This window comes from Dunckerocampus dactyliophorus, chromosome 16, assembly GCF_027744805.1.
Source record: "Dunckerocampus dactyliophorus isolate RoL2022-P2 chromosome 16, RoL_Ddac_1.1, whole genome shotgun sequence".
Taxonomy (NCBI): domain Eukaryota; kingdom Metazoa; phylum Chordata; class Actinopteri; order Syngnathiformes; family Syngnathidae; genus Dunckerocampus; species Dunckerocampus dactyliophorus.
In genome coordinates, this window is record NC_072834.1 from 15289093 (window position 1) to 15315031 (window position 25939).

At 44.1% G+C, this 25939-nt stretch overlaps 1 protein-coding gene across 5 annotated transcripts in view; it reads left to right on the forward strand.

The window, feature by feature from the left end:
* The window catches only part of LOC129168825 (rho guanine nucleotide exchange factor TIAM1-like), an 80149-nt gene that overhangs the window by 27171 nt on the left and 27039 nt on the right, over positions 1-25939 (forward strand). For 3 of the 5 annotated variants that reach the window (XM_054754524.1, XM_054754526.1, XM_054754523.1), the window contains 10 exons: positions 12007-12133; positions 12419-13085; positions 13162-13445; positions 14214-14468; positions 15258-15489; positions 15990-16162; positions 18119-18343; positions 22969-23154; positions 25236-25382; positions 25490-25564. In XM_054754524.1, the coding sequence (XP_054610499.1) occupies positions 12455-13085; positions 13162-13445; positions 14214-14468; positions 15258-15489; positions 15990-16162; positions 18119-18343; positions 22969-23154; positions 25236-25382; positions 25490-25564 (2208 nt within the window). In that variant the 5' untranslated portion in view covers positions 12007-12133; positions 12419-12454. The remainder of the gene's footprint in view (positions 1-12006; positions 12134-12418; positions 13086-13161; positions 13446-14213; positions 14469-15257; positions 15490-15989; positions 16163-18118; positions 18344-22968; positions 23155-25235; positions 25383-25489; positions 25565-25939) is intronic. The other 2 variants (XM_054754528.1, XM_054754527.1) reach the window with 1 other exon arrangement.

Sequence of the window (25939 nt, forward strand, 5' to 3'; positions counted from 1 at the left end):
AAAGTTTGCTACAATGTCTCCATCTTGTCTTCCCAGCGGGCCGACTGCTGATTTGTGCTCAGGTCGGATGGTGTTTGTCTGCAACATTCTCAGGCCACTCCTTCGCCACCATACATTGTCTGTCTACGTCTCGGCTTCAAGTGGGCACTTTGTTTGCGAGCGCCGTGTTGACTCAGGTGTGAGGATGTGCTCACATAACTTCCCCCTTCCAGCTGCTGCCGTTCCCCACATCAGTCTCTTACTGCCACTAACGCCACCTGCTTTCCCAATTTCATGGCTGACTCCATGCAGTGTTAAGGTGATGTAACCTAAGGCCTAGGTTCCCAAAGTGGGGTACGCATACCCCCAGGTGTGCACCAGTTGTCATATGGGGTCCATGAATAAAAACGAAGGAGAACAGTCCAGAAAGCAGAAAGGAGACGGCATGAAGCTGTCCATAGCGCTGTGTCCATCATATGAACAAATACATAAGTTTGATGATTATTTTGTGTATTAAGATTGTTTAATCTTCATTTATACTAGTGTTCCAATCCCCACACGACGCAGCAGGGAAAACCTGCCACTGTGAGCGGGGATACCTCCGAAAATGAGGCTTTATCATTTGTTGTATGTATTTCTGTACTTTGAATACGGCTTTATCATGATCGTTAACATTTCCCCTTGGTATTAAATGAATATGCAGACTTAAACCATAGCCATCGTGAGTGGCCAAAAAAAGTGAAGCTCAAAGTCAAGCCACTCATACGGAAGGATGCCAACATCAGTTTGGAATAAAAGATATGTAGGATGATTACTTATCTATTTATCAGTGCTCATGTGAAACTTTATCAAAATGTGACCATGCAAAAATATACGTTTGACCCCGAATTACTTTAAATGAATTCACCAATTGATTGTGTTCATTATTTCGAATGAAGTAAGATAAAAAGGTTTATGTTTTTTAGGTGTGCAGGAGTAGGAGATACATGGATTCAGGTCAAATGTCTGAAGAGGTACCGACTGTAAAACGTTTAGGAAACATAACTGACACCCGGTGACCAGTATAGTACATATGACAGTATTTTATGACTAAAAATAGGCCATAGTCAACCACAAAACAGCGATCATTTGGTAATGAATTAATTTTCCAACAGCAATGTAGCAAAGGACGACTGTATTTTGCTGTTGTACAGATGGTCGTGCCACATAGAAATGTGCAGCTTTCCAAATTCCATCATTACCAGCATTGTTTTATTGGATTTTTATTGGTGAATTTAAACTTGTTGTAGTAGGAGAACATGTTATTTTACTTAACTACTGCTGGTAATTTTTTTAAAATTACTTTGGTTTAAAATGTTTAAAGTAGATATGACACTATTTCTATTTCTGTGCTTTAACTGAAGTGCATATTGCAGTATATGTCTTATTTTGCATACACAGTGTTTATTTGTGAAACGCATCCAAGGACAGCGCCGTAATAGAAGCATCATATGTTCATTCATTCCATGAGATGTCACCTGACATTAGTTTGAGGGAAGAGCTGCTGCATACGCTAGCAGTGAAAGTTTTTGACTGGACAAAAAAAACACTGTTTTGTGCCCAAAGTGGTACGTCATTTTGCGTGCCACTGAGTAAACTCGTCACAAACAGTTGCTAAGTATGTGTAAAGTGTGCTTGGCTGCGTTTCTGGCACGCGTAATCTTTGTGCGCCATACGTGAACTTGTCGTGAACACACTGCAGCCTATTTGCAAACAGTGCAGGCGGCGCGTATGAAAGCGTGTCACATACCTTAGAATTGTAGTCAAATGATCCAGCGTGGCTTTTTCATAGCAACATGCTTGCAGTCCATAGCCCCCAAACACTTGTGGTAATTCCCTCTGGAAGTAAAACTGATCATAATACCCAAAGTGATGTCTCCTAGTCAGCCATTCCCTCACGCACACGCTCCGTGCTTTCCTTTTTCTAGTTTGGGTTACGCCTTCTTCTTTCTGCGTTCTCTCCTGGTCTTCGGAAAATAGTAATAGTACTGCAGCTGCAAAGTAATATAGACACATTTTCTGCAATGAGAGTTTCTTCTCTGGAGTCCAACCTCTTGTAGGTCCCTTGCAGGATGGAGGAATTAATGACGTGACGGGTGATGCCTGCTATAGCATGGCGTCACGTGGGACAAAGCAAGACCAAATAATGCTACGAATGCTTCACGGCTGTGGGAAGTGGTGGTGACTGCGTACCCACGGGGGAAATATTGTGCGTCGTGCGTACTATTGTCACACACTTGATGTGAACAGGTCGTGCAGGAGCGTGGCATTTCGTGCCATTGGGCACCATTTTCAGTGTCGAATTGCGTGCCAAATGCATAACTAGTCTTCACGTTTTTCAGGCTTACCATCTAAATGACACGCTTTGCCAAAGGACAATGCGAAGGCAACATTTGTGCAAGTGTCTTGGTGGCATAAGAAAGCCATATCGAGCATTTCTAATAGCAAATCTTCATAGGAGCTGTAACTTTTGCAAATATGGTGTATGATCAGGCAGTTCTTGGCTCTGTCAAATTAGTTGCATCACTGCAGGGTTGAGTTTCCCAACATGTCATCAACGGGAGTTTTGGCTTGAAACGTTGCTTACTGACACATCTCGTCATCGCTCGCAGTCGTTTGTGTGCAAGGTTTACAAATCCAACTTCCACACAAAGCAAGCGCCTTAACACACCAGACAGACTATCACAGGAAGTCGATGACTACAACCTTTTTGTTATTGTTGTCGTCTGCTTCCCTTCAGCCGCTTTTCCTCTCTCCTCGTCTTTTAGACTTTGCTGACCATGTCGAAGCACGGCGTGTGTTGGACACGGAAAATGTTTTAGCGAGTCTCAGCACTTTGCGTCATTCACTGAGTGTTAACAGTGTTGGCTCATATTTCCGCGCACTGTTTAAACCTTCCTCACTCATCTTCCTGGGATTAAAGGAAAACTGCACTTTTTGGGGGGAATTTTGCCCATTATCCACAATCCTCATGTGAGACATGAACATGTATGTCTTTCTATTTCTGTGCATTCGAAAGATGCAAAAGAATGCATGTAATGGGAAACACTTATTACGCCTATAAAGCCTTGTGAAAAAAACTCTAAAAAGCACCAACAACGCTCCATTTACTTATAATGTCACATGCATATTAACCAAGGTACAGCGACATTATTATTATTATTAACATTGTTACGCAGATCAAACTGCGTAACTGGCGTATTGACACCTTGCCACACCACCCTGGCAAGGTAGTACTAGCCGGCTAGCGACTAGCTTCACCACACACTCGCCCACAATGCGTCAGCGCCACGCTCTCAATGCCTCAGGCCACTTACCAAAAGGTAACGCTACATAATGGAGCTGACGCCACTGCTGCTGTGTTTTTGTTTTTGAGCTTGGAAAAGTTAATGCTAGGTGTAGGCGTTTGTTTCTATGTTGCTATGTCAAATCAATGCGCCTAGGAAGGAAATACGGCAAAATACTGGAAGTATTACATGTTATCCTGAATGTACCGGTTACTACATGATCACAGCATGGATATAAAATCATAAAACTTGGTTGGAGGTTTTTGGGGGAACAAATCAGACGTGCTCCTCTTTGAACTGACATTACATTCATCATCATCATCATCCCCATCCCCTCAGGACCCATCAGCACCACCACCGCCCTGTTACCTCCCGGGTCTCCTTCAGCACACATCATTCATCAGTCTACCTGTGCTCCCCCACTCCATCCTCCAACAGCCTCTCATCATCCAATCAACACCATCAGCCCCCACCCCCCACCCCACACGCCCCGCCCCAGCATCTATCTCTCCCACCGCAATCAGTCTACCATTTGGCTAAAATCCTCTTATCCCTCGCTCTCAGCCTCTCAGCCCCCCTGTTATTTGGTCCAGCTTTCAGAGGATGCCGAGCGGAACAGGAAGTATTACCTACCAATTTGCTGACATTCACACCTGTCTGGGTGGCGGTGGCGGTGGCGGCAGCGGGGGTTAATTTGGCAGGGTTTGGGAAGTCTCACACGGGAAAATATGCTTTCAGAAGAGGAATGCATTTCAGATTTCCTTGCATTGTTTCATGATGTCAAACGTGCAGCTTTTCTGCAACTGCATGTCAGGAAATACTAGTCGTCTGCCATCTCCAGCACCTTTTTTCACATCTTTATTACCAATTAGGGCCGCACGGTGGTCTAGTGGTTAGCATGGTGGCCAACACAGTAACAGTCTGGAGATCGGGAAGACCTGGGTTCGATTCTCCCTTGTGGGAGTTTGCATGTTCTCCCCGTGTGTGTGTGGGTTTTCTCCGGGTACTCCGGTTTCCTCCCACATTCCAAAAACATGCATGTTAGGTTAACTGGCAACTCTAAATTGTCCATTGGTATGAATGTGAGTGTGAATGGTTGTTTGTCTATATGTGCCCTGCGATTGGCTGGCGACCAGTCCAGGGTGTACCCCGCCTGTCGCCCGAAGTCAGCTGGGAGGGGCTCCAGCATACCCTAATGAGGAGAAGCGGTATAGAAAATGGATGGATGGATTATTAACAATTATCATACCACAGCAGCGCCGCCCCTGGCCGTATTGGGACCGTAAGCAGAATTTTATTTGGAGGCCCCCCTTTTTTTTACAAAATGTATCGGGAACAGGGGCGCCACCAGTAATTCTGGGCCCCATGACAATTGTGGGTCCTCTCCCTTAATGGGATAGTTCTGATTTTTGGACATGAAGTTTATGAAGTATGACATCCCCATCAGCAGTGTGGTGCATTGACAGTGACTTACCCCCCCACTTCGTCCCGTGAGCTGAGTTCTGGTCAGATTTCAGTGATGAGGAAAGTAGTTCCGGTTAGTGGGGCCACTTAAGTAAGGAGTTTGGCTTCTCAAAACAATATGCGTTCAAAAGAGGAATACATTTGCCACCTTGCGCAAAATGGGGGCCCCACTCACAGTGTGTGTTGTGCGTGTAGAGAGGGGCGGCCCTCCATCTTAATGTCATGAATCAAGACTTCTATTACGCATTCATTTGATTGATCAAAGAGCAACTTAAGCAAATGCTAATGTGCAATTTCCAACGCCAACATTCCATCGCTAACCAAAGGATATTAGGCATTATTTCCTCTCGATACATGCTGTTGATTTCATTCAACAGCATCTTAAAGGAGATGGAAACTTCTATTATCAATGAAGGTTAATATCTTTCGGGTTCCCTGTGTTCAGTTTCGCTGATCCATGAGGTGGTGAAGCATCGTAAGCTACATGCCTTCATTCACTCACTCACTCGCTGGAGGACTTGTGCCGCAGGGATTTTCTTTAAATTATGGTAATCCCTGACTGCACTGTAGCACAGACAGCAGTCGGCCTTGCTAAGGAGCGTGCGGCGTAAGCTCCATGCTCGATGGAGGAGCGCATTTAATGAGGTTAGTGCCACTTGAGGAGCAAAGTGGAGAGAATTGGCTGTTAGCGAATCCCGGCGCGGCGCTTATCTGCTCGCTGTATCCTCAGATGCCACACAGACATGATGACCCGGAATCACAAACCTTTTATGCGTCATTTTGTAGGACGATGCGTCGCACTACGCCTCGTTTTTTTTACTTTTTCACTCTGCTGTCCTGTGTGGAGGGAAAACTAGAATGGCTGTCTGATGAACAAAGACCCCCACCGGTGATGAATAATAGATCTGGTAATGTTAATAAAAGGAAAAATGTGTTGTTCACATTTGCGCCAACATTTCGTAGGTTTTTAGGTCAATGTTCCAACCTTCCACACGTGGGCTAAGTAGCATTTACAATACTAGCTAACTAGAAAGCATAGACCTCCATCAAATAATTTGGATCATAAATAGCCATCGCTTGCACATGTCTGAATTCTTTCATTAAGAATCATGCATATCGAAGGGAAACAATTAAAGAAAACGGTGAAAAATGCCATAGATCCCAACGTAAACATCAGCGTAAAGATGATTTGCACCTTTTATCTGGATGCGTACTTCCCTGGCCCCCACCCTGCCCCTCCTCTAAGTTACATGTCATCTTGTAATAATGCAATTTTTGCATTAGCCTCTGAACTAAAAACTCCAAAAAACTCTGACACTCAGATCTGAGAGCTTGTTGTGAAGTTGGTACCACATGTTGCTGCTAGTATGTCCATGTTCGTGCGAGTTGACCACTGGCTGGAGCAACTTCTTGGCCCAGACACAGTTGGCATGAGATGCCGCACTTTGGCCGCTAGTTCCCCAACGCGGGTTTTGTATGTCTTTAACACCACATGGCACAACAGCGGTGGTGGTGGCATGTATCAAAATGGCGTGCCACCGTGACAAAACGATGCCATCGGGATTTAGGATATGCTGCCATGGCACACTTATTTTCAGTGAGATTGGCTTGGCTCGTTGACAGGAATTGGCAGTCATCATGCATCTCAACCTCTATGACAGTAATCCCGAATCCAGCCTCTTCTTGTTTTATGCTTTCCCCTGCAAGAGATGACAAAATGAGGAGAGCACATGAAAAACAATCCAGCGTCCTCGCACTTTGTTGTGCCACTCATTGATGCGCTAGTCTCCTCTACAGACAGGAATTAAGGTTTGTCTCTCAGCAATTTAAATACGTGAATGTTTGATATAAGCAGCAGGCATCAGAGTAGATGTGGAGGCAAGGGAAGGCTTCTAACGCCTTGTCAGATCCCGAAAGGATGAATAAGAAGTTAATCTCCCTCTTTCAGGGAACCCAACCAGTGATGTCTCAGACAGCCTGGTCTCTGAGGGACTGTGGGAGTGGAGCTGGATGTTCCTATTTGACGTAGATATCTGTGCTATGGTCGTTAATAACTATCCACACGCCGTTCCTGATCATCATTACTTGTCTGGAACACGGAGTATTCATCATTCATGCATGTCTCATCTTGTGTTTGTGTGTAACGCTGCAGGTACAGTTAGGAAGTTCCCAGATTCCATTGTTTGTAAGTGTGCTCCATCTAGGAATTTCTGCTAAGAGTGTCAACCTCAGCCACTAGCTGTAAGAGGGGAGGGTAACTATTTGAAGAATGTCAAAGGTGCACAGGAAAAGACCCGAGGGCAGGGTAAGGCCAGGACCAACCTCACTGCTTTTTACGTAGGCTTCACGGGGGCAAATGGGGTGCACATGGAGGTCAGGGAAATCAGTCAAGCTGCCAGCATCTCGTCTTACAACAACTCGGCCACTTGTGCACAGTCTTCAACCTTTTATGCTGCTGCTTGAAAGGTTGAAGACCGGCAGTGCTACTTACCAGATCCATGACAATTGGTGCACCAAGGTTCAGATCCAGCTTCTAGTGCCACTACTTCCCTGGTGCAGGATCAGCTTCTGGGCACAATGATTATGAGCTTGCACGACTATTTACCAGCTTCGGTATCAGCAGCTAGCACTTTTATTTACCAGGAATGGCTACAAGGCTAAGGCATGGCCTCCATTCCTACTTACCAGGTTAAGGAGCAACCATTAGTGCTTCTATTTACCATGTTAGGGACCTACTGTTAGTACTACTGCTAACAGGGGCAGGATCAGCCGCTACATACCACCACAACTACTTACTTACTTACCAGGTTAAGGTCTCCAGCCTCCAGCACTATTACTCACCAGGATCTGAACCAGCTACAAACACTCCTGCTTTCTTTGCTCAGACCAGGCAGTTAGTGCCGAGTTCCGGACTTAACCTAGTTACTCTTACTCCCTATTAACTACTACCAGGTTCAGGACATGTTGCTGGTTCCACTCAGCACAGACAGCTTGTATGTCTGCTCACCAGGTTCAGGATTGTCTGCTGTTTACCAAGTGACAGAGTGGCTCCAGGTGCTACTACCAAACCAGGTGTTCAACCGGCCATTAGTGCTTCTATTTACCAAATTACCGACATACTGCTGGAACTAACAGGTGCAGGACCAGCTACTACTTTTACTGCCCAAAATGTGCTCCTACTTAGCAGGTTCAGGACTGGTTACTGGAACTACTACCTTAAACAACCGTTTAGTGAAACAAGCAAGATCTAAATGATAATTATTCACAGATGGTACAAGTTGTTTTTCCAGGAGGCGACACTTAGTCATGTGCACTGTGCTGCTGCTGATTTACGGCCGTGGGTGGAGTGCAAAGTATAGTTATACAAGAATGATTCACTTTGGGAAACGCTTCTTCTTTTTGAAAGAGAACGTTGTTGTTGTCAGTGAACACCATCAAGCACTTACATGAAAGATGTTAGACATAATCTCTGCACTTCTCCAGGATGCAGACTTCATGTTGACTCTGTTGGCAAACTGAACCGTGTGTGTGTGTGTGTGGGCGGGCCGTTCAGACAGGTGCATGGGGGGGTTGAGGAGGGTTTAGGAGAGGTGTCTGCACTGACAGGACTTTGGTGTTATTCCAAGCTTGCGTGTTAGGCGAATCATTTCTTGTGGGGGTGTTTGCGTGCGCGTGCGTGTGTGTTTTATCTGCCATCAGCTTTCAGATGCAGTGAGAGTTCTAAACAATGCAGCCTCTGATGGTGCAAATAAAAGGTTAACGTCTTAAGAAAGGAAGTCTTAAGAAAGGACTTATATAACCACGTTTGTTTTTACCATCTCACCATCATTTTGCCATTGTACATTTTTGTCACAAAGGGCCACACACACAAAAATGGAAGAATGCGGGGGCCACTTTGGTCACTTTGATATTCTTCACCTTTTCCTGTTTGTTAAATACGCCTAAACCTACCCAATGTAGATTAGGGCTGAAACAGTACATCACTTGATTGATAAAGCACACTTTGGACACCCCTGCCATAGGAAATAATGGAAATAGAAATGACCTGTTCCAGGATTAAAATGTGGTCATCATAAAACCTTATGTATGTTTTAAGGGGTATGTTTTAAGTCATCAAGCACTAGGGGTTTTACCGTGTACCGTTCGGTCAGCACGTGTGCATGTGTGCGCGTGCCTGTTCATGCTGGCAAAAAGCCCTCGCTGCAAAGTATTGTCCCATTTCCCACACTGTACATATTTCAAGTGAAGGACAGAACAGGCAGGGCATTCATCAACAGAGTATAGGACAGAGTATACAGTATATTGGACCGTGTAGGCGAGACAGCCGCACTACCCCGCACGTTTGTGTAGGCGATCGGACCCGGCGGATCTCCTCAACTACATGCCTGCCAGGCGCCCCGCCTCCTGGCCCCAACGTCAAGGTGCGGTGCACTTGTTTCTTTCTAATGAGATTTACTACACTAATTTGCTTTGTCACCTATAACACAGAACTTATATATCTTATTGTACAATATACCGACCTACACTGGAGTGGTCTTAGCATCTTTAATGTACACGACAGTGGCCCCCACAGCCTTCATTTTGTCTGTATGCTATATGATTTTTTTTCTGACAATTTATTTATTGGGCAAATAATAGATTGTAATTTCATTTTCATGCTTCATTGTAAAAAGTCATTTAACAATAATAATGAATAATAGAGAATTTTGGGAGACAAAATTTGTTCTCTTTATGCACATAAATATAGCGAAACAGTAGCCCAAATACCAAGGTACGGATTGTACCGTGGGTTACCTGTATTGTTTTTTGCATTTAAAATGGATTTAGGCTTATTTCAAGATCTGGCAACTAGTTTCAGGATTCAGATTTATGACTTTACACTAGTATGGGGTATGAAGTTGGGGTGGCCGTGACTCAGGAGCTAGAGCTGGTCATCCAGAGGTTAGAAGGTTGGCGGTTCCATCCTTTCTCCTTCCTACCAGTCACTGTTGTTGTGCCCCTGGGGCAAGACATTTCACCCACCTCGCTCCTGCCATGTGTCTCCATCGAGACAGAAGGGTGCCTACTACTAAGTGTTAGGTCATTTTCACTCAAAATGTGTTAATATTTCTTATTTTAGGAACATTTCACTTTTTATCGGTTGTAATAACGTAAAAAAATTAGTATTTTATTCTAAAAATAGGTATTTCCATCGTAACGGTCCTGCTTATTTCTAGATATGGAAATCTTAAGTTAGGATTTCTTACCAAGTAAAATTTACTTGCTGCACAGACAGATAATTTCACGAGTTTTGAGGAGTTCTTTCCAAAAATCTAGTCTCTTTATCTTATATTTGGCCAGCCCTTTTTTGCAGTGTGCATCTCCCCTTTTTGTCTTGACTGCTTCAATTAAGCTTAGAGCGAGGTGGTGGAAGCATGTGTGCTTATCCACTTAAAGCCCAGCAACAATAATCTCCCCCCCCCCCCCCCCCCCCCCCCCCCCCCAGCCAGACTCCCCCATGCCCAGCATCCTTGTCTGCTTGCATCTCTCACATCTATTCATAGCTCAGAATCCCCCCCCCCAAATATGTAGCTGCGCCTGTGTTTTGCCTTCAGGCCTCGCATCACCTCCCAGACCAACCCCCCCCCCCCCCCCCCCCCCCCCTTCCCCCTCTGCAGGGCAGGTAACAGGAAGGGGGGGGGGGATTGGGTGGGTGGGTAGAATAAACACTATTTATTCTTTTTATTGCCGCAGGACAAACAACATTTTATGCTCTCACTGTGTTGTATTTTTTTACTCTTACTACACTTTTACAAACACACACACACACACACACCCTGACTACATGCATACAGGTGCAAGATGACGTTAGACTGGATGTGATATGTAAATATGATGGAAATGTAAGTCAGTCTCAGGAGTCATGTTTGTCGTTTTATTTCTTCTTTCATTTCATTCAGTTCTCCTGAGCATGTTCCCATTTAAAATGTACTACTGGGATAGGCTCCAGCATGCCCCCACGACCCTAATGAGGAGAAGCGGCATAGAAAATGGATGGATGGATGGATGTAGATGAAAATACACGCTGACATATTTCTACAGCGTACACAGGACTAATACGTTTCATAGCGGCTTTACTAAACCAAAAAAACGTACTGCTTATCCAATGGGAACATTAACAATGAAGAATTACAGTACAAATTACCGACTGAGATTTTCAGTGTTCACTTGAATTTGCTTCCAAATGTGCGATCTAGATCAGATCCAAATGGAATTTAGTATTATTTTCCCTTTTTTAAAATCAACATTTTTATTTATTTGCTTATTTATTTCCTTATTTATTTATTTACATGTATTTTTATTTTCTACAGAGAACAAAAAAAAACCTGTATCGAGAAAACTCAGGTCACACTCGATTACCGTCCGGAGGAAAGTACAAAGTAAAAGAAGCATAAATATTTTCTAGTATTGGCCACTTGCATTATTATAGCGTTTTCATTTTATCTTATTGCATTATATTTTACCCATTTTTTTTAAATGTAGACTTTTTTCTGCTGCAATTAGTGTGCGGGTTTTGACCAAAATTTAACGTTAAGTTGTTTTTTTTCCATGAATCATTTCAAATCCAGTCATTTAAAATTGTAGAGAGGAAGTTGCATAACAAAGATGAAAACATGACACATTTCCTTTATTTACCTTTAAAGATTAAACATTTCCAAACTGCTGTTTAATGTGACACAATAAGGCTGTGTGAGGAATTTCATACACAGTTGTGATGTCATATTCTACTGTACTCATAATGAGTAAAAAAAATAAAAAATATATATTTTTTGGACTAAGACCAAGGTACCAAGACCCTCACAATAGCGTTAGTGTGAATAGCTGTAATAACTGTAGTGTGACGCTTCACAACACGAAGATGGCGGTCAGCTCCTTACTTTATGCAACAACGGTTTGGTATCCTCCTTTTATTGTTTCATCATACGCGTCATGTAACATCATAGTCGCTTTCATCCTTTCATTCTGTTGGTAGGAGAGTGTGAGTCTTTGTATGTGTGTTTGCAGGGCTGCATTGCCTTCGCGTGTGTGCACATGCCCGAGTGGTTTGTGGTTAGCCGGGAGTTTCAGGGTGTAGTTCAAAGAAATGTGGCTTGGGACTTTGCGGAGCGCATACATGCTTGTCTAGGGACTGTCCTTACTTGTTGCATTAGCTTAGCTCACTTTTGTTGACGGTCTACTGCTTTCTGTGCGGCAACAGGTCACTTGAGGCTTTCTGCGGGTAGAGTGGAGCTGCTGTGCGATGCCCTCCAGCGGATGGTGTGTTGGGCCGAAGATGGCGTTGCACTGAGGCCAACATGCTGGTGAGGCAGCGACTTTGACGACAGGTAATCATGCTGCAAAACAATCTAATTCAAAATTCATGGAACCTCTGAGGTTGAAAATACATCGGTTGAGTTTAAACATTTTCCCACAGGAAAGTAAATAGAAATAATGTGTAAAACTGTGGCCACGATAGTCTTTAATAAGTGTACAGGCCATGTTTTAAAACAACATTCTGTACTGTTAATATTCCAAGTTTATGTTCAAGCCGTATTTTCCAGAAAATTCTGTTCAAATTCTTCATGTTCCTTCAATTTTTGAGTCAGTATTCTCATTTTGTCCTGAATCAGTCCTTGAAAACACGGCCTCTGATGTGCAGTTGAATCATGGGAAACGTGGAGAGTCAAAATGGAGAGAGTGGCTTCATCTGCAGCTCAACAGGTCACCTGTCCCGTAAACACATCTCCCGCTCCCTCCGTCTCTCCGGCAAGCAGCCAATTACACGCCGCACCCGCCACTCCTCATCAGCGAAACAGCAGCACCGCAACTCTGAAGCGTCCACACGCTCCTCTAGCACTCCCAGCATCCCTCAGTCGCTGGCCGAGAGCGGCCTGGAGCCGTTCGATGCTACTGACGGCCTGGCGGACTTTGGCATCAACCCCCACTGGACGCAGCGCGTCGCCATGACGATGAGGCCCGAGTCCTTCCAGCAGGATGACGACACCTTGGCCACGCCCACACCTGAGACGTCTGAGGCGGACACCCTGGCCCACGATGGCGGCGAGGACTCCGCGGGGGAGGCGGAGTCAGGCGAGAGGGCGTTCCTCCAGCAGACCAACGACAGCTCCAGCTTTATGAAGAAGCGCTCAAAGTCAGCTGACATGTGGCGGGAGGACAGTCTGGAGTTTTCTTTGTCGGATCTCAGCCAGGGACACCTGACCAGCACTGAGGAGATGGTGGATGGCGGCGAGGAGGAAGAGGAGGAAGAGCATTTCACAAGACCCAGAGGCTCTGCAGGTACACTCTATATGAGGATTTTCATTCATATTCAATATAATGACATAAACAACCACCTATTTGTATTCGTGTCAAGGTGCAGCAGAGAGGGCCTCGTCTCTGGACCACCTGTGCAGTCATCAGAGTCCAGGCCTCAGGGGCCAAAGGCACCGCCACGACAAAGCCCACAGAGATGTCCAGCACGACAGGGACGCTGAGGCGGTGCTGATGTCCCCGGGTGAGGATGACAGCGGCGCCTATGGAGCCTTCACGCTCCCTTGCAGACGCTCACACTGCCTTTCCGAGGGCCTGGCGGGGATCAGAGGCGTGGCACCCACGCCGTGTCACGTTTTTCAGGGACGACGCGCACAAACCACTCAGGTGAGGAGTCATTCACAATGATCGTGTGGAAAATACGACATAATTGTGACGGTGTAGTCATTAGGCAAGGACATTGTTTGGACAGAAGTATTAGGACACCAACAGAAAGTGGTGGAAGTGGCGCTGGAATGACGTTTCCAACGCCAGCAGGATGGGATGTGGATCAGTCTACAATAACACACACACTCACAATTAAAATATATGTAAAAGATGATGCACAGATGAGTATTTGTTGATCATTTTTAATGTAGTATAAGCTGATTAACCAAAATCACATCCATGCATCAGTATGAAGTGTCTTAATGCAACAGCAGCTTGTGTAATATTCCCAAGTGGAGCCATGAAAAGTCCACAACAAGACTCACCAGGCCGCCCCCCCCCTTCCCCTTCATCCCAGAGCCCCCGAGCTGCACCCTAAGTGCTCATCACAAATTCATCTGGCCCGGCTGAAGGGGGAATGGAGGGATGGGGGATGTATGGGTCTGGGATATAAATAGACGCAGCAAAACAAGGAGGAAAAGAACAGGGCCTCAGTTTGGAAAAGAACTGACTTAGAAAAGGACAGTGAACCTCCGGTGGAAAACTTTCCAACGGAAACAAATTGAAAACACGCACACACACACATATATATATGGCACACAGTACATAGTACGGCCCTGTGTGGCCTAAATGCTCACATTGTCTAACCAACAAACTGCTCCCACATGCTGAGCACCATATGATCATTCCACTAAATATGAACGCTGTCTTCTGCATGTGCCACGGCAGGATATCTCCACCGTGCTGGGAGAGGGAAGCGAGTACGGCGACAGCGGTATCGACGGTGTGGCCGCCGAGACGGACGTGGACGGTGAGCCGTTGTCGCGCCGCTGCAAGGCCATGTCGGCGTCCTTTTCCGTGTACTCGGCCACGGAGAGCATGGTCTTCAATGGCAGTGACAGCGGTAGCAGCAGCGCCGGCGGGGCGGAGGGACGCGGGGGCGTCTACGAGAACTTCCGGAAGGAGCTGGACAATCAAGTCTGGGTCAGTCAAGTCACTCGTTATAGTGATCGGAGAAAGTCTAACACAAATTAGTTCCCCGACACTTTTTTACCGTCTGATTTGTTCCCATTTCAAATGTACCCAAGGCTTTTCTACCCTTTTATTTGTTCCCATTTGATATATTCCTGAGGTTTTTCTACCCTCTGATTTGTTCCCATTTCAAACCTTTCCGAGGCTTTTCTACCTTATCATTGGTTCCCATTTTAAAAGTTTCCAAAACAGGTATACCTTATGATTTGTTCCCATTTCAAATCTTTCCAAGGCTTTTCTAAGTTCTTTTGTTCCCTTTCTAATGTATCCAAGGCTTTTCTCCTTGGATTTGTTCCTATTTCAAATGAATCTGAGGCTTTTCTATTCTTTTATTTGTTCCCATTTCAACATTACTGGGGCTTTTCTACCCTCTGATTTGCACATTTTGATTCTTTTGGAGGCTTTTCTACCTTATCATTGGTTACCATTTCCGAGACATTTCTACCTTATGATGTGTTCCTATTTCAGATGTTTCGGAGGCTTTTCTACCCTTTCATTTGTTCCCATTTCAAATGTGTCTGAGGCTTTGCTACTCTTGATTTGTTAACATTTCAAATGTTTCCAAGGGTTTTCTATCCTCTGATTTGTTCCTATTTCAAATGTTTCCGAGGCTTTTCTACCCTTTCATTTTTTTCCCCCATTTCAAATCTTTCTGAGTTTTTCTACCCTCTGATTTGTTCCCACTTGAAATGTTTGCTGTAGAAAATAGTGTACATGAATGAACAGTTTTTCCTCTCTCAGGCACATCAAGGTCGGGATTGCTTGGAGGAGGCGGGCTCAGCAGTGAGCGACGAGCAGAGCAGCGGCACGCTCAGCAGCGCCTATCCATCCGACTCTGCGACGGGCTGCGCTCACGGCACTGTCAGGAAGGCAGGCGCGCTGGCCGTGAAGAACTTCTTGGTCCACAAGAAGAACAAGAAGGTGGAACCTGCCACCAGACGCAAGTGGAAACACTACTGGGTCTCTCTGAAAGGTCAGAGATGCCTTTTTTTAATGTTTACCTGCAAAGTAATGAACATGATGCTCCACTCGAGCTCTAATTCCAGCATGGAATGTGTATGCAGTGTTTACTAATAGAAATTCAGTGACAAAGCTGTAATATTCTACACTGCCGGTGACCTTCTTGCCCGACTGCGTGGCCTTTTCATTTTCTGTCCTCTGCCTCATCTCAATTTAATTTCACGCCGGCATCCGCGTCTAATCCAATCTCATCCTGGTGAAATGCACAAGATGCAGCCGATGCGCCCACCTCGTTCGCGCAGCTCCTCTCTCCATGAAGATGAATAAATCACGCTCTAGTGTGTCCCCTTAGAGGACACACGTTAAGGCGCTTGTAATTAGCCCTTCAACACCGTAAATAACTTTGTGCTTTTTCAAGAGAATGTGTGGTTATTGTGTCATGCGCCTTGCAGTTACATGTAATCCCTCAAAGAAATACAACTTTAAATGTGAATATCTTTCTGGGTTCGTCAGGCTGCACTCTGTTCCTGTACGAGTCTGACGGACGCTCGGGAATCGACCACAACAGCGTTCCGAAACACGCTCTGTGGGCGGAGAACAGCATCGTCCAGGCAGTACCTGAACACCCCAAGAAGGATTTTGTCTTCTGCCTCAGCAACTCTGCAGGAGACGCCTTCCTCTTCCAGGTACACTTCTGATCCCCATGTATAAATATTGGTGTATTTGAATACAGGAAAACTCACAACTTACTGGTAAACAACCAGCCTGCACATGTAAAATCACATTTTGCATTTGGGATGACATTAGCATGTCAGATGGATTTCCCTCAGGCCACATGTGGCAGATCAAGCATCCCGTGTGTTTCTTTGACGTTTGACGTGTTTAAAGGCCACACTGTCACTGACCATTGTGAAGCATGACAATGTGTCTTATTTGTATTCATGGCACCTGTCGCTGTTGACATTCACTCAATGGAAGAGAAGATGCGCAATGAAAGAAGCATATTAGGGTGACTAACCTTGTCTCTATTCACACATCTTCATCAATGCAGCGTCATCATTCTCAGACTAAAGTATTCACAGCCCTCACGTTTTCCACATTTTATGTTGCAGCCTTGTTCCAAAATGGATTCAATTTATTTATTCCTCAAAATTCTACACAATGCCCCTTAATGACACCATTTTTTTGTTTTGTTTATAAATATATGGAACATTTTTAAAAAGTTAAGACATCACATGTACATAAGTATTCACAGCATTCACCATGAAGCTGAAAATTGAGCTCAGGTGCAGTCTGTTTCTACTGATCATCCTGTAGATCATATGTGTCAGTGTAGGGCTGAAACACTGCAGGTTTCTCTCCAACCATTTTCTCCAGCAGGTGATTCAATTGATGAGTTCCTTCCCTCAAATTGAAGGAGATGATGATCAATAAAATCACCTGCTTTAGTGAACGGCTGGAAAGAAAACCTGCAGTGTCTCGGCCCTCCATGACACAGGTTTGACACCCCTGCTGTAGATGTTTCTACAGCTTCATTGGAGTCCACCTGTGGTAAATAAGCACGCAAAAAGTGAAGCACTGTGATTACTTTTTCGGATGTACTTTACATTTATATCATAGCTATCCAGTGCATTGTATGTTTTTCAGATTTGTTTAAAATTTAATCAAAATAAAACACAAACATTGGAAATACATGCTTTTCATTGACAAACAACAATATGCATTTTTTAAATTATTTTAAATTCAATTCAGTTCATCCATCCATCCACTTTCTATGCCGCTTATCCCCATTAGGGTCGCGGGTATGCGGGAACCTATCCCAGCTGACTTTGGGCGACAGGCGGGATACACCCTGGACTGGTTGCCAGCCAATCGCAGGGCACACATAGACAAACAACCATTCACACTTAAATTCATACCTATGGACAATTTAGAGTCGCCAATTCACTTAACATGCATGTTTTTGGAATGTGGGAGGAAACCAGAGTACCCGGAAAAAACCCAGCTCAATTCAATTTATTTACAACAGAACAGAAGTTATCTCATGACACTTGACACATTTTATTGTATTTGTATTGGATTTTGGAATATATGTCTTCCCTGCTTCTTTTTGTTTTTCAATGGGCTGCGCAGTGGCCAAGTGGTTAACAATTTGACCATTGGCCAAACAGTCAGAAGTGGGTTCGAATCTCCGTTGGGCATCTCTTTGTGGACTTTGCATGTTCTCCCTGTACGTGCGTGGGTTTTCTCTGAGTACTCCGGTTTTCTCCCACATTCCAAAAACATGCATGTTAGGTTAGTGCAACACTAAAATGTCCATAGGTATGAATGTGAGTGTGAATGATTTTTTGTCTATATGTGCGCTGCGATTGGCTGGCGACCAGTCCAGGGTGTACCTAAAGTCAGCTGGGTTAAGATCCAGCATATCCCCGCGGCCCTAGATTAAGCGGCTTAGAAAATTAATAAATGAATGAATATATTGAGAATTTTTTTTTTTTTTGAATGTATATATTTTTATTTTTAGTTTAGCTTGTTTATTGTTTGCTTTGAGCCATGCTCTTGTCTGCTGCGTTGTATTGGTTTACACCAATGGCAATAAAGATTATACTCGTCTTTATTTTATTTATTCTGTTTCTTGTCAGACGTCGGGCCAGACGGAACTGGAGAACTGGATCACGGCGATCCACTCTGCATGTGCAGCCGCCCTGGCCCGCCAGCACCACCGGGAGGACACGGTGCGCCTGCTGCGGACCGAGATCCGCAAGCTGGAGCAGAAGATTGACATGGACGAGAAGATGAAAAAGATGGGGGACATGCAGCTGTCCACCGTCACCGACGCCAAGAAGAGGAAGACCATCCTGGAGCAGGTAGCTTATCTGCAGGTTATTCACCTTCCTCTTCCCCTGTGAAAGAACGAAAACACCTGAGGCTCTTTGCAGGAGCATATCTACTTGTACATGCTTCACACCTCAGCCAGCATTCTTTCTCACTGCACAGAATGTTCCGTTCACTGGCAGTGACACTAACAGCAGAAAACATGCTCATGCTGGAAGTGACATAATGCACACAGATGTAGTCAAAGGTCAGTGCAAACAACATAAATTGTGCTGTCAAATGATTACAAATTGTAATCAAATTAATTAATCATGATTAATCACCAGTTCAAATCTCCATTGAGCATCTGTGTGTGGAGTTTGCATGTTCACACCATGCGTGCGTGGTTTTTTTCCAGCTACTCGGGCTTCCTGCCACATTCCAAAAACATGCACGTTAGGTTGATTGGCAACTCTAACTCTTTGTCTATATGTGCCCTGCGATTGGCTGGCGACCAGCCCAAGGTGTACCCAGCCTGACGTCAGCTGGGAAAGGCTCCAGCATACCCCCATGACCCTAATGATAAAGCGGCACAGAAAATGGATGGATGGAGGATTAATCACCATTTGCAACTGTGTGAAATATGCCCATTTTTACTGTATTTGATGTACAGAAAGAAATGACAGGACAGGATTATATGAATGTGTATGTACAAACAGCTCCAAATTAACTGAAAATTTAAATCAAACTAAAACATAGCACACATGTCTGAAAATCTACTTACCTAACATGAGTCTCTTTAATCGTAACAGAACATTTGAACCACACTTTAACGATGCATTTTTTGTGATTTCCGACTATTTAAATGCAACAAATTGTACTTCCACATTGAGTTACGTTAGTGAGTGGAAAAAAATATCCACTTACTGTTTTTCTTTGTCTTTCTAGTTTATTGAGACCACACATGCGCGCATCATAAAGACATTGTTGTGCATTTGAAGTGTCCTTGAATGCATCTCGCGTAGGGATGTCCCGATCCACATTTTTTGGCGTCCGATCTGATCCGATTTTTTTTTATAGTCTTGCCAATTCGATCCGATCTGGTACCGATTGTTTTTGTTTGTTTGTTTTTTAATAATAAGCTTTTCTTACAAACATGAGTTTGTGGAATTGAATATGGTTATGAAAATAGCTCTTCAAAGCATTAAAAATAATGCAACCACAAAGTATTGCTGAATTTACTTTTTTATTACACAGCATGACCAACAATATTGTTTGGCTTTTGTAACAAACCTCTGTGAGTCAAGTCCCTAATCCAATAAAAGATCCAGTGAAAGATCAAACTGGAAAAAATGGGTGTGCAAAATACTTTTATGGTAGGACTAATCATTTGACATGGTTATAGATCAATTTGTGGTGTGGTTCAGAATATGACATTTTTTAACAAACTCTCTAGGGCCCTATGAAATTTGTTTTATTTTTTCCCAAATTTTGTTTTTTTGGTTTTAGAATTCATTGTTTTACCTTTTGCACTTGTTTTACCAGCATAGAGTGTGTGCTATTTGGGTTAGTGAATAAAATGCAAAAATCCTTACATTTATTGATGCAATACATCATTGGCCCATTTTGTCCAGTAATTGGTTTGGTTTTTGGTTTGGTTTAGTTTATTTGAACATGAAGGTTTCAATGGAATACATCTCATGAATCATTTTTTCACAGTTCCACATGTCCAAAAGGAGTAGGAAGAAGCAAAGCTTATTGAGAAATGGATGTAGCTTAGCTAACTTTTCTAATGGGATGTCAGCTTCAGCACATACTGTATTGCTACAAACTTCCACAAACTGTAATGCCCGTACCTGTGATAAGAAATATGGAGTCACAGTTGTAATTCCAATCGCGTTATATAATGACACCCGTGTTTTGTTTACACAATGTGACAAATGTGACAAAGGGCGCTCTTATTTTGAAGGCTGGAATGTGTTGAGAATGGCAATTGATACATGCTGGGTTCAAGAATAAACGTGCCTCTTGTCTTTTTTCACTCAGGACCTGCACATCGTCAGTGGCCATTGTAAAATGGTCCTTACATTAAAGCAGTAAAACACAACACAGTGAAAATATACTCATCCAATACACTCAACCAGTCTGATTCGCGCGCACACACACACACACGTGTGCACACACAGCTGCACTACCTTAGCTAAACTAAGCGAACCCCGCTAGCTTCCATTCATGCTCCATAACAGGAGTTTCCAAGGTTTTTTGCCGCAGTTTCGACATGTTAAGTAGTGTCCCTATTATAAGCACGCCCCTACACCATGACGCAGCAGTCCGAGGGTGGCACAGTGAGAGGGAACTACCGCTGTAGGTACGGCGCCGAATGTCCAACGTGAAACTAACTTGACCACAGTATACCGCAGACATGTCTGCATAGTGGTGTTGCGTTTTCTTCTTCTTGCAGGAGGCAGGAGTCGAGAGTCAACAAGCTTTGAGGCGCATTACTGCACCTACCATGTTTGGAGTGTGGCTCAGGGGTACGAACGTGATACGGCAAACTGATCGGCCTGATCTCGTGACGGAAGCCGATGTTATGCGATCTTCACCAATACAGCGGATCGGCAGCCGATCCCGATCCTGAAGAAGGGATCGGTACATCCCTAATCTCGCGGTCATCTAGTGACAACGAGAAAGTGTCGTTCTGCTGTCGAGCGGACAAGAGACGTGCATTTGCGAGTTGGAGATACATATATGGTGTTGGAGATACATATAGGGTGTTGGAATTCAAATGCTGTTGGGTATTTACGAGGGCAACGACGGTTGCATATATAAAAATGAAAGGATGGCGGGGCCACATTTTTTTTACTTCAAGATGGTCAAACTAATACAATGTTAATTTAATATCTAATCATGTATATCATGATAAAAAAAGAGCCTCTGCCCCTTTTTGGAAAAGTGTTACAAAATATATCAAGCAGGAAACCAGTCTGACAATAGAAAAACATGTATTGTATTGTATTTGTACTTTATTTATCCCACAGCGGGGAAATTCACTTGTTACAGCAGCAAGATACGCAAGTAAAGAGTACAGTGTAAAGAATGCATATTGACTACAGTATGGTGGTTCAGGTGGTGCAGGTGTTGTAGAGCCTGACAGCGGTCGGTATGAAGGACCTGCGGAACCTCTCCTTCTTACACCGTGGGTGTAACAATCAATTAGTACAGTTATTAATTAATAAAATGATTTGTTTTGTAACTTTACTGCCCATTCAAATGTGGTATTCTGGACTACTTCACACACGCACACACACACATACAATTCAAACGTGTCCTCAATTCACCATTGTTGTGTGTCTTTTCCCGACTCCGTTCAGGTTACGGTGCTTTACAGCATGTGTTATCCATTCACAATCTTGGATGTTTTCTCTACTAAAAGCTTATTACATGAGCTCTAGAATACGCGTTCTAGCATAGTTCTATTCACAAACTCATGAAGTAATCAACCAAAGGACTAATCCAATGAGGTTCATTTGGTCTATTGGACAATATATTCTGAACAATTCTTTTTTTCAGACCAGAGTTAGTTTTTCACACCTGACTGTTTTGACGGCTCACTTGCATCTTGCAAACTTGCATCTGTATAAATCAGCTGACAGGACACGTCACAGCACCATCACGTGACCGCTCTGAGGAAGACTGCAGGTGAGCAGTTGAAACTGTCGGTATGAAAAACTAACTCTGGTCTGAAAAAAGAACTCTTTAGAACAGGGTTGCCCATTTCGTCGATCGCGAGCTCCGGGTCAATCAGGTAGTTGGGGTCGATTGCATAAACGTCACGTTGTAGATGTCACATGACATCAGTCAGCTGCCATTAAGTTGACTTCGGTTACATAATCTTTTGTGTCATCATTTTCATTTCTTGTATGTCTGTAATGTTAGATAGCAAATGCTAACTGGGCTAATACTGTACATGAACTGTGTGTCCTAATGAACGCTATGTAGAAATTTTGACTGACAAAATACCGGTACTCAGCTTATGTACATAACTATTGAGGAATTATGTTTTTTTTTTTGCTTTGCCATTTTGAATTGAATTTTGAATTATTGAATGATATCAACTACTTTGACCAACTGTAAACTTTGAAACTGAGTGTGAAATACTAATCGTTAGTATTTAGTATAGTAGTTTCAAAGTTGACCGGTTAGATTTTATGTATATGATGTATAGTAAGAGGAAGATTATTTTGACTTGTAACTTGCATCCTGAGAAAGTGCGTGCAGACATTTACAATGTACATAAATACTCATAATTATAAATGAAATATATACTGTATATTTTCTATATTTACAGTAGGAGGTAGATCTTTGGGACTTGGTCGTTGTAAAAGTAGCTTGCAGGCTGAACAAGTGTGAGCACCTCAGGTTTAGAATATAACCAAAAGACAGTTTGTGCAGGTTTATGTGTGTTGCACCTCCCGCGGCCCACCTTGTGATGCATTGCACACAGACCAGCGGGTGGGTGACCGGTGGGGGCCGTGCTGGTGAGTAATACCACCGCATGGGGGTTTCATCACTCCCACATCTCACTTCTCCTCTTTGGAACAAGCGAGGCTGCAGGATGTTCTTTTCTCAGCTTACACATCTTGTTTGTCTTGAATTCATTTATTCATCCACCTTACAGATCTTCCTGTGGGAACAGAATCTGGAGAGGTTCCACATGGATCTGTTCCGCTGCCGCTGCTACCTGGCCAGCCTGCAGGGCGGCGAGCCCCCGAATCCAAAACGTCTGCTGGGCTTCGCCTCGCGTCCCACAAAGCTGGCCATGGGACGACTGGGAATCTTCTCTGTGTCTTCCTTCCACGCGCTGGTATGACCACATCTCAGCGTAGTGTAGCGCATTAGTGTGCGCTTCTGGGTTGGTTGTGCTCTCTAACTTAATTACACTTCCTAAAAGTCTTAATTGCATGTTGGTCCACCTGACGGAAGCAAAGATTTTTAAACCAGAAGAACTTGACCGTGAACGAGCTCAGTTTAAACCACACAATGTACATTTTAAACACTAATTGTGTAATTGGCCAGAAACTCCGTGTTGCCCTGTGGGTCCTGTATTAGCTTGAATGGTCACAACTAGGGCTGGGCGATATTTACCAAAACTCATAGCCCAATATATTTATGCACAAAAGAACAACATGTGAAATAAAGTCATAATAATAAGCAGAACCTCGTAGGAGAGACAAGAAAGTGAGTAAAAACACCTTAATTACGTTTAGAACTACAAATAAACTTAATTCTTAGTTTGTTCATTTAAAATCGTCCATCCCTTCATCAAAATAAAATAATTTTGATATTTTATTTTGGCTAGCGCCTCTCTTAAGTCTAGGCAGCGTAATTACATCCGGACTCCCCTCCAGCCTCCACCTTGTAGTTAGGACTACTTGTTTAACTTATCACACATCGTTCTTCCATCACACGTTCTGACACACTGGCAGGTAAGTGACTGAGGCTTGATTGTAATGAGTAGTCATTTAATGAAGATTAAGAAACATTTTTGTTTGAGATCCCGCTCTGTAAAACCACCCCGGTGGCATCGCGCCTCGAGGATGCGTGGATCTCCACTATGCAGTGTGCAGCGGGGGCTTTACTTTCACTTCTATGTCCCCAAATAAATGTCCCCAAATAACCAGTAAACTCTCCCAACGACGCCAGAAAAAGTAGCAAGATTTGTCTCTAGTCGCTTTTGAGAAAATATGTCGCTAAGAGGGTTTGGAATGTCGCCAGATCTAGCAAGGAGGGGGGCGTGGCAGCAGCACCGCTAAGGAGCGCTGCCACACACACAGTGGAGTGAGACGGACCCCCATGTCAAGATACAAGAGAAGAGCGCAAATCTAGTCTTTCGATACGAACGATATGTTTGTTTTTGAAAATAAATACATCAATATAAAAAAAAAAATACTGACATATCGCCCAACCCGAGTCACAACCACCTGACGACAAAGCGCTTTGTCAGGTTTGCATCTTGGGCCCGTTGTTCGAGACCCTAGTCAGCAGGTCACATTGTTGCCGCGAGTGTTGATCAGAATGTACGGAATGAAACTCCACCTGAGACATGCTGTGGTGCATCAACACTACCGGATTGTTGTCCAGGAAACAAAGAACACACACACACACACACACACACACACACACACACACACACACACATCAGAGGTTGATAGTGTTGATTGGCAGGTGGATCAATATGAACTGTGCCATCCCTGAGGCGCTTTCCCACAGAACAGGCTTTTCTACCCCCACCACCACCAGCACCCCTCCTTTCCCTTTTACTGCCTACATCCTCACATCCTTTGTGTCCTTATCTGCTCCCCCCCCCCGCCATCACCACCCTGTCTCCTCCCTGCTGTCTCACACTGTCAGACATTACCACACAATTGATTTTTTTCACCAAGATTTATTGGCCTAGCGCGAAGCCATTTCAAACATGTCACCTAAAGTGACACAAAAATGGACCTGCTACCACGACTAATTAATGAAGAATTCTGAGCAATGTGCCAACCCCCCCGAGGAAATAAATCCAAGTGGGTGTTACAGAGTTCTACAACAGCTTTATCGGTTATGTACCTTTTACGTAATCCTGCTAATGGCGGCTGCTTATAAAAGACAAATCAAGCATTAAGAGTTGACTAACTAGTTAATAAACAACCTTCCGTCAAATATTTAACTATTAAGTCCTATTGGTCATTTGTGTGCACTGGTTAGCATGTCGGCCTTATAGTTGGGAGATCGAATCTAGGTTGTCTGTGCTTGTGTGCGATTTTTCCAGGAGCTTGAGTTTCCTCCCACATCCTAAAAACATACACTTTAGGTTCAGACTGTGTGTCGTCAATGTGAGTGCGAGTGCTTACTTGCATGTGTCCTGTGATTGACACATTGCCCATTTGTGTGTCACAGGTGTCTGCCCGCACCGAGAGTAGCGTGAAGAGGCGCAGCCAGGCAGTCCATCGCACCTTCAGCAAGCGTCGCAGCCGCTTCTCCTCCCTATGGGGGCTGGACACCACCTCACGCAGGAAATCCAAGGGACGCCCCACAATCAGCCAGGTAGCAAACCAGCTCAGTAAGGTGGCACATGTCCTAAATGTCCTAAATGTCCTAAATGTGGTCATCACACACGTGGATGCAGTTGTGAACACTTCCTGTTCTTGCAGGTGTTTGTTGAAGGCATGGAGCCGCCCAGGCCGCCCATAGAGCAGACGTTGGAAGACACGGCCAGTGAGAAATCTGTAAGATGTTCTTTTGGAGAATATTTTCCCCACTTTCTGGTTGTTTGTTCCTCCTTGTTGGCCACCCTGAGACCACAAACACATTCCACGCCAGTATCTGCATCCTTTCCTGGTGAGAATGTTGCTGCAGGCTAATTGCGCCTCATTGTTTTGTCTTTTTCATAAATTACTGGAGCGACTGATTCTGGCTTACAATCTTCTCGCCACCCCGAGGCCAGCAACGACCCTCCATTTTCCACCTCCTTCCACTTTGTGAGGTTTATATTTTTATGGCTTATTGTGCGGAAGAGCACCACGGCTGAAGCCTTCCACGTTTATGATCATTCCTTTTGAGATATCCCGTCCTCCCTTTATGCTATCTTCAGGATAAACTCT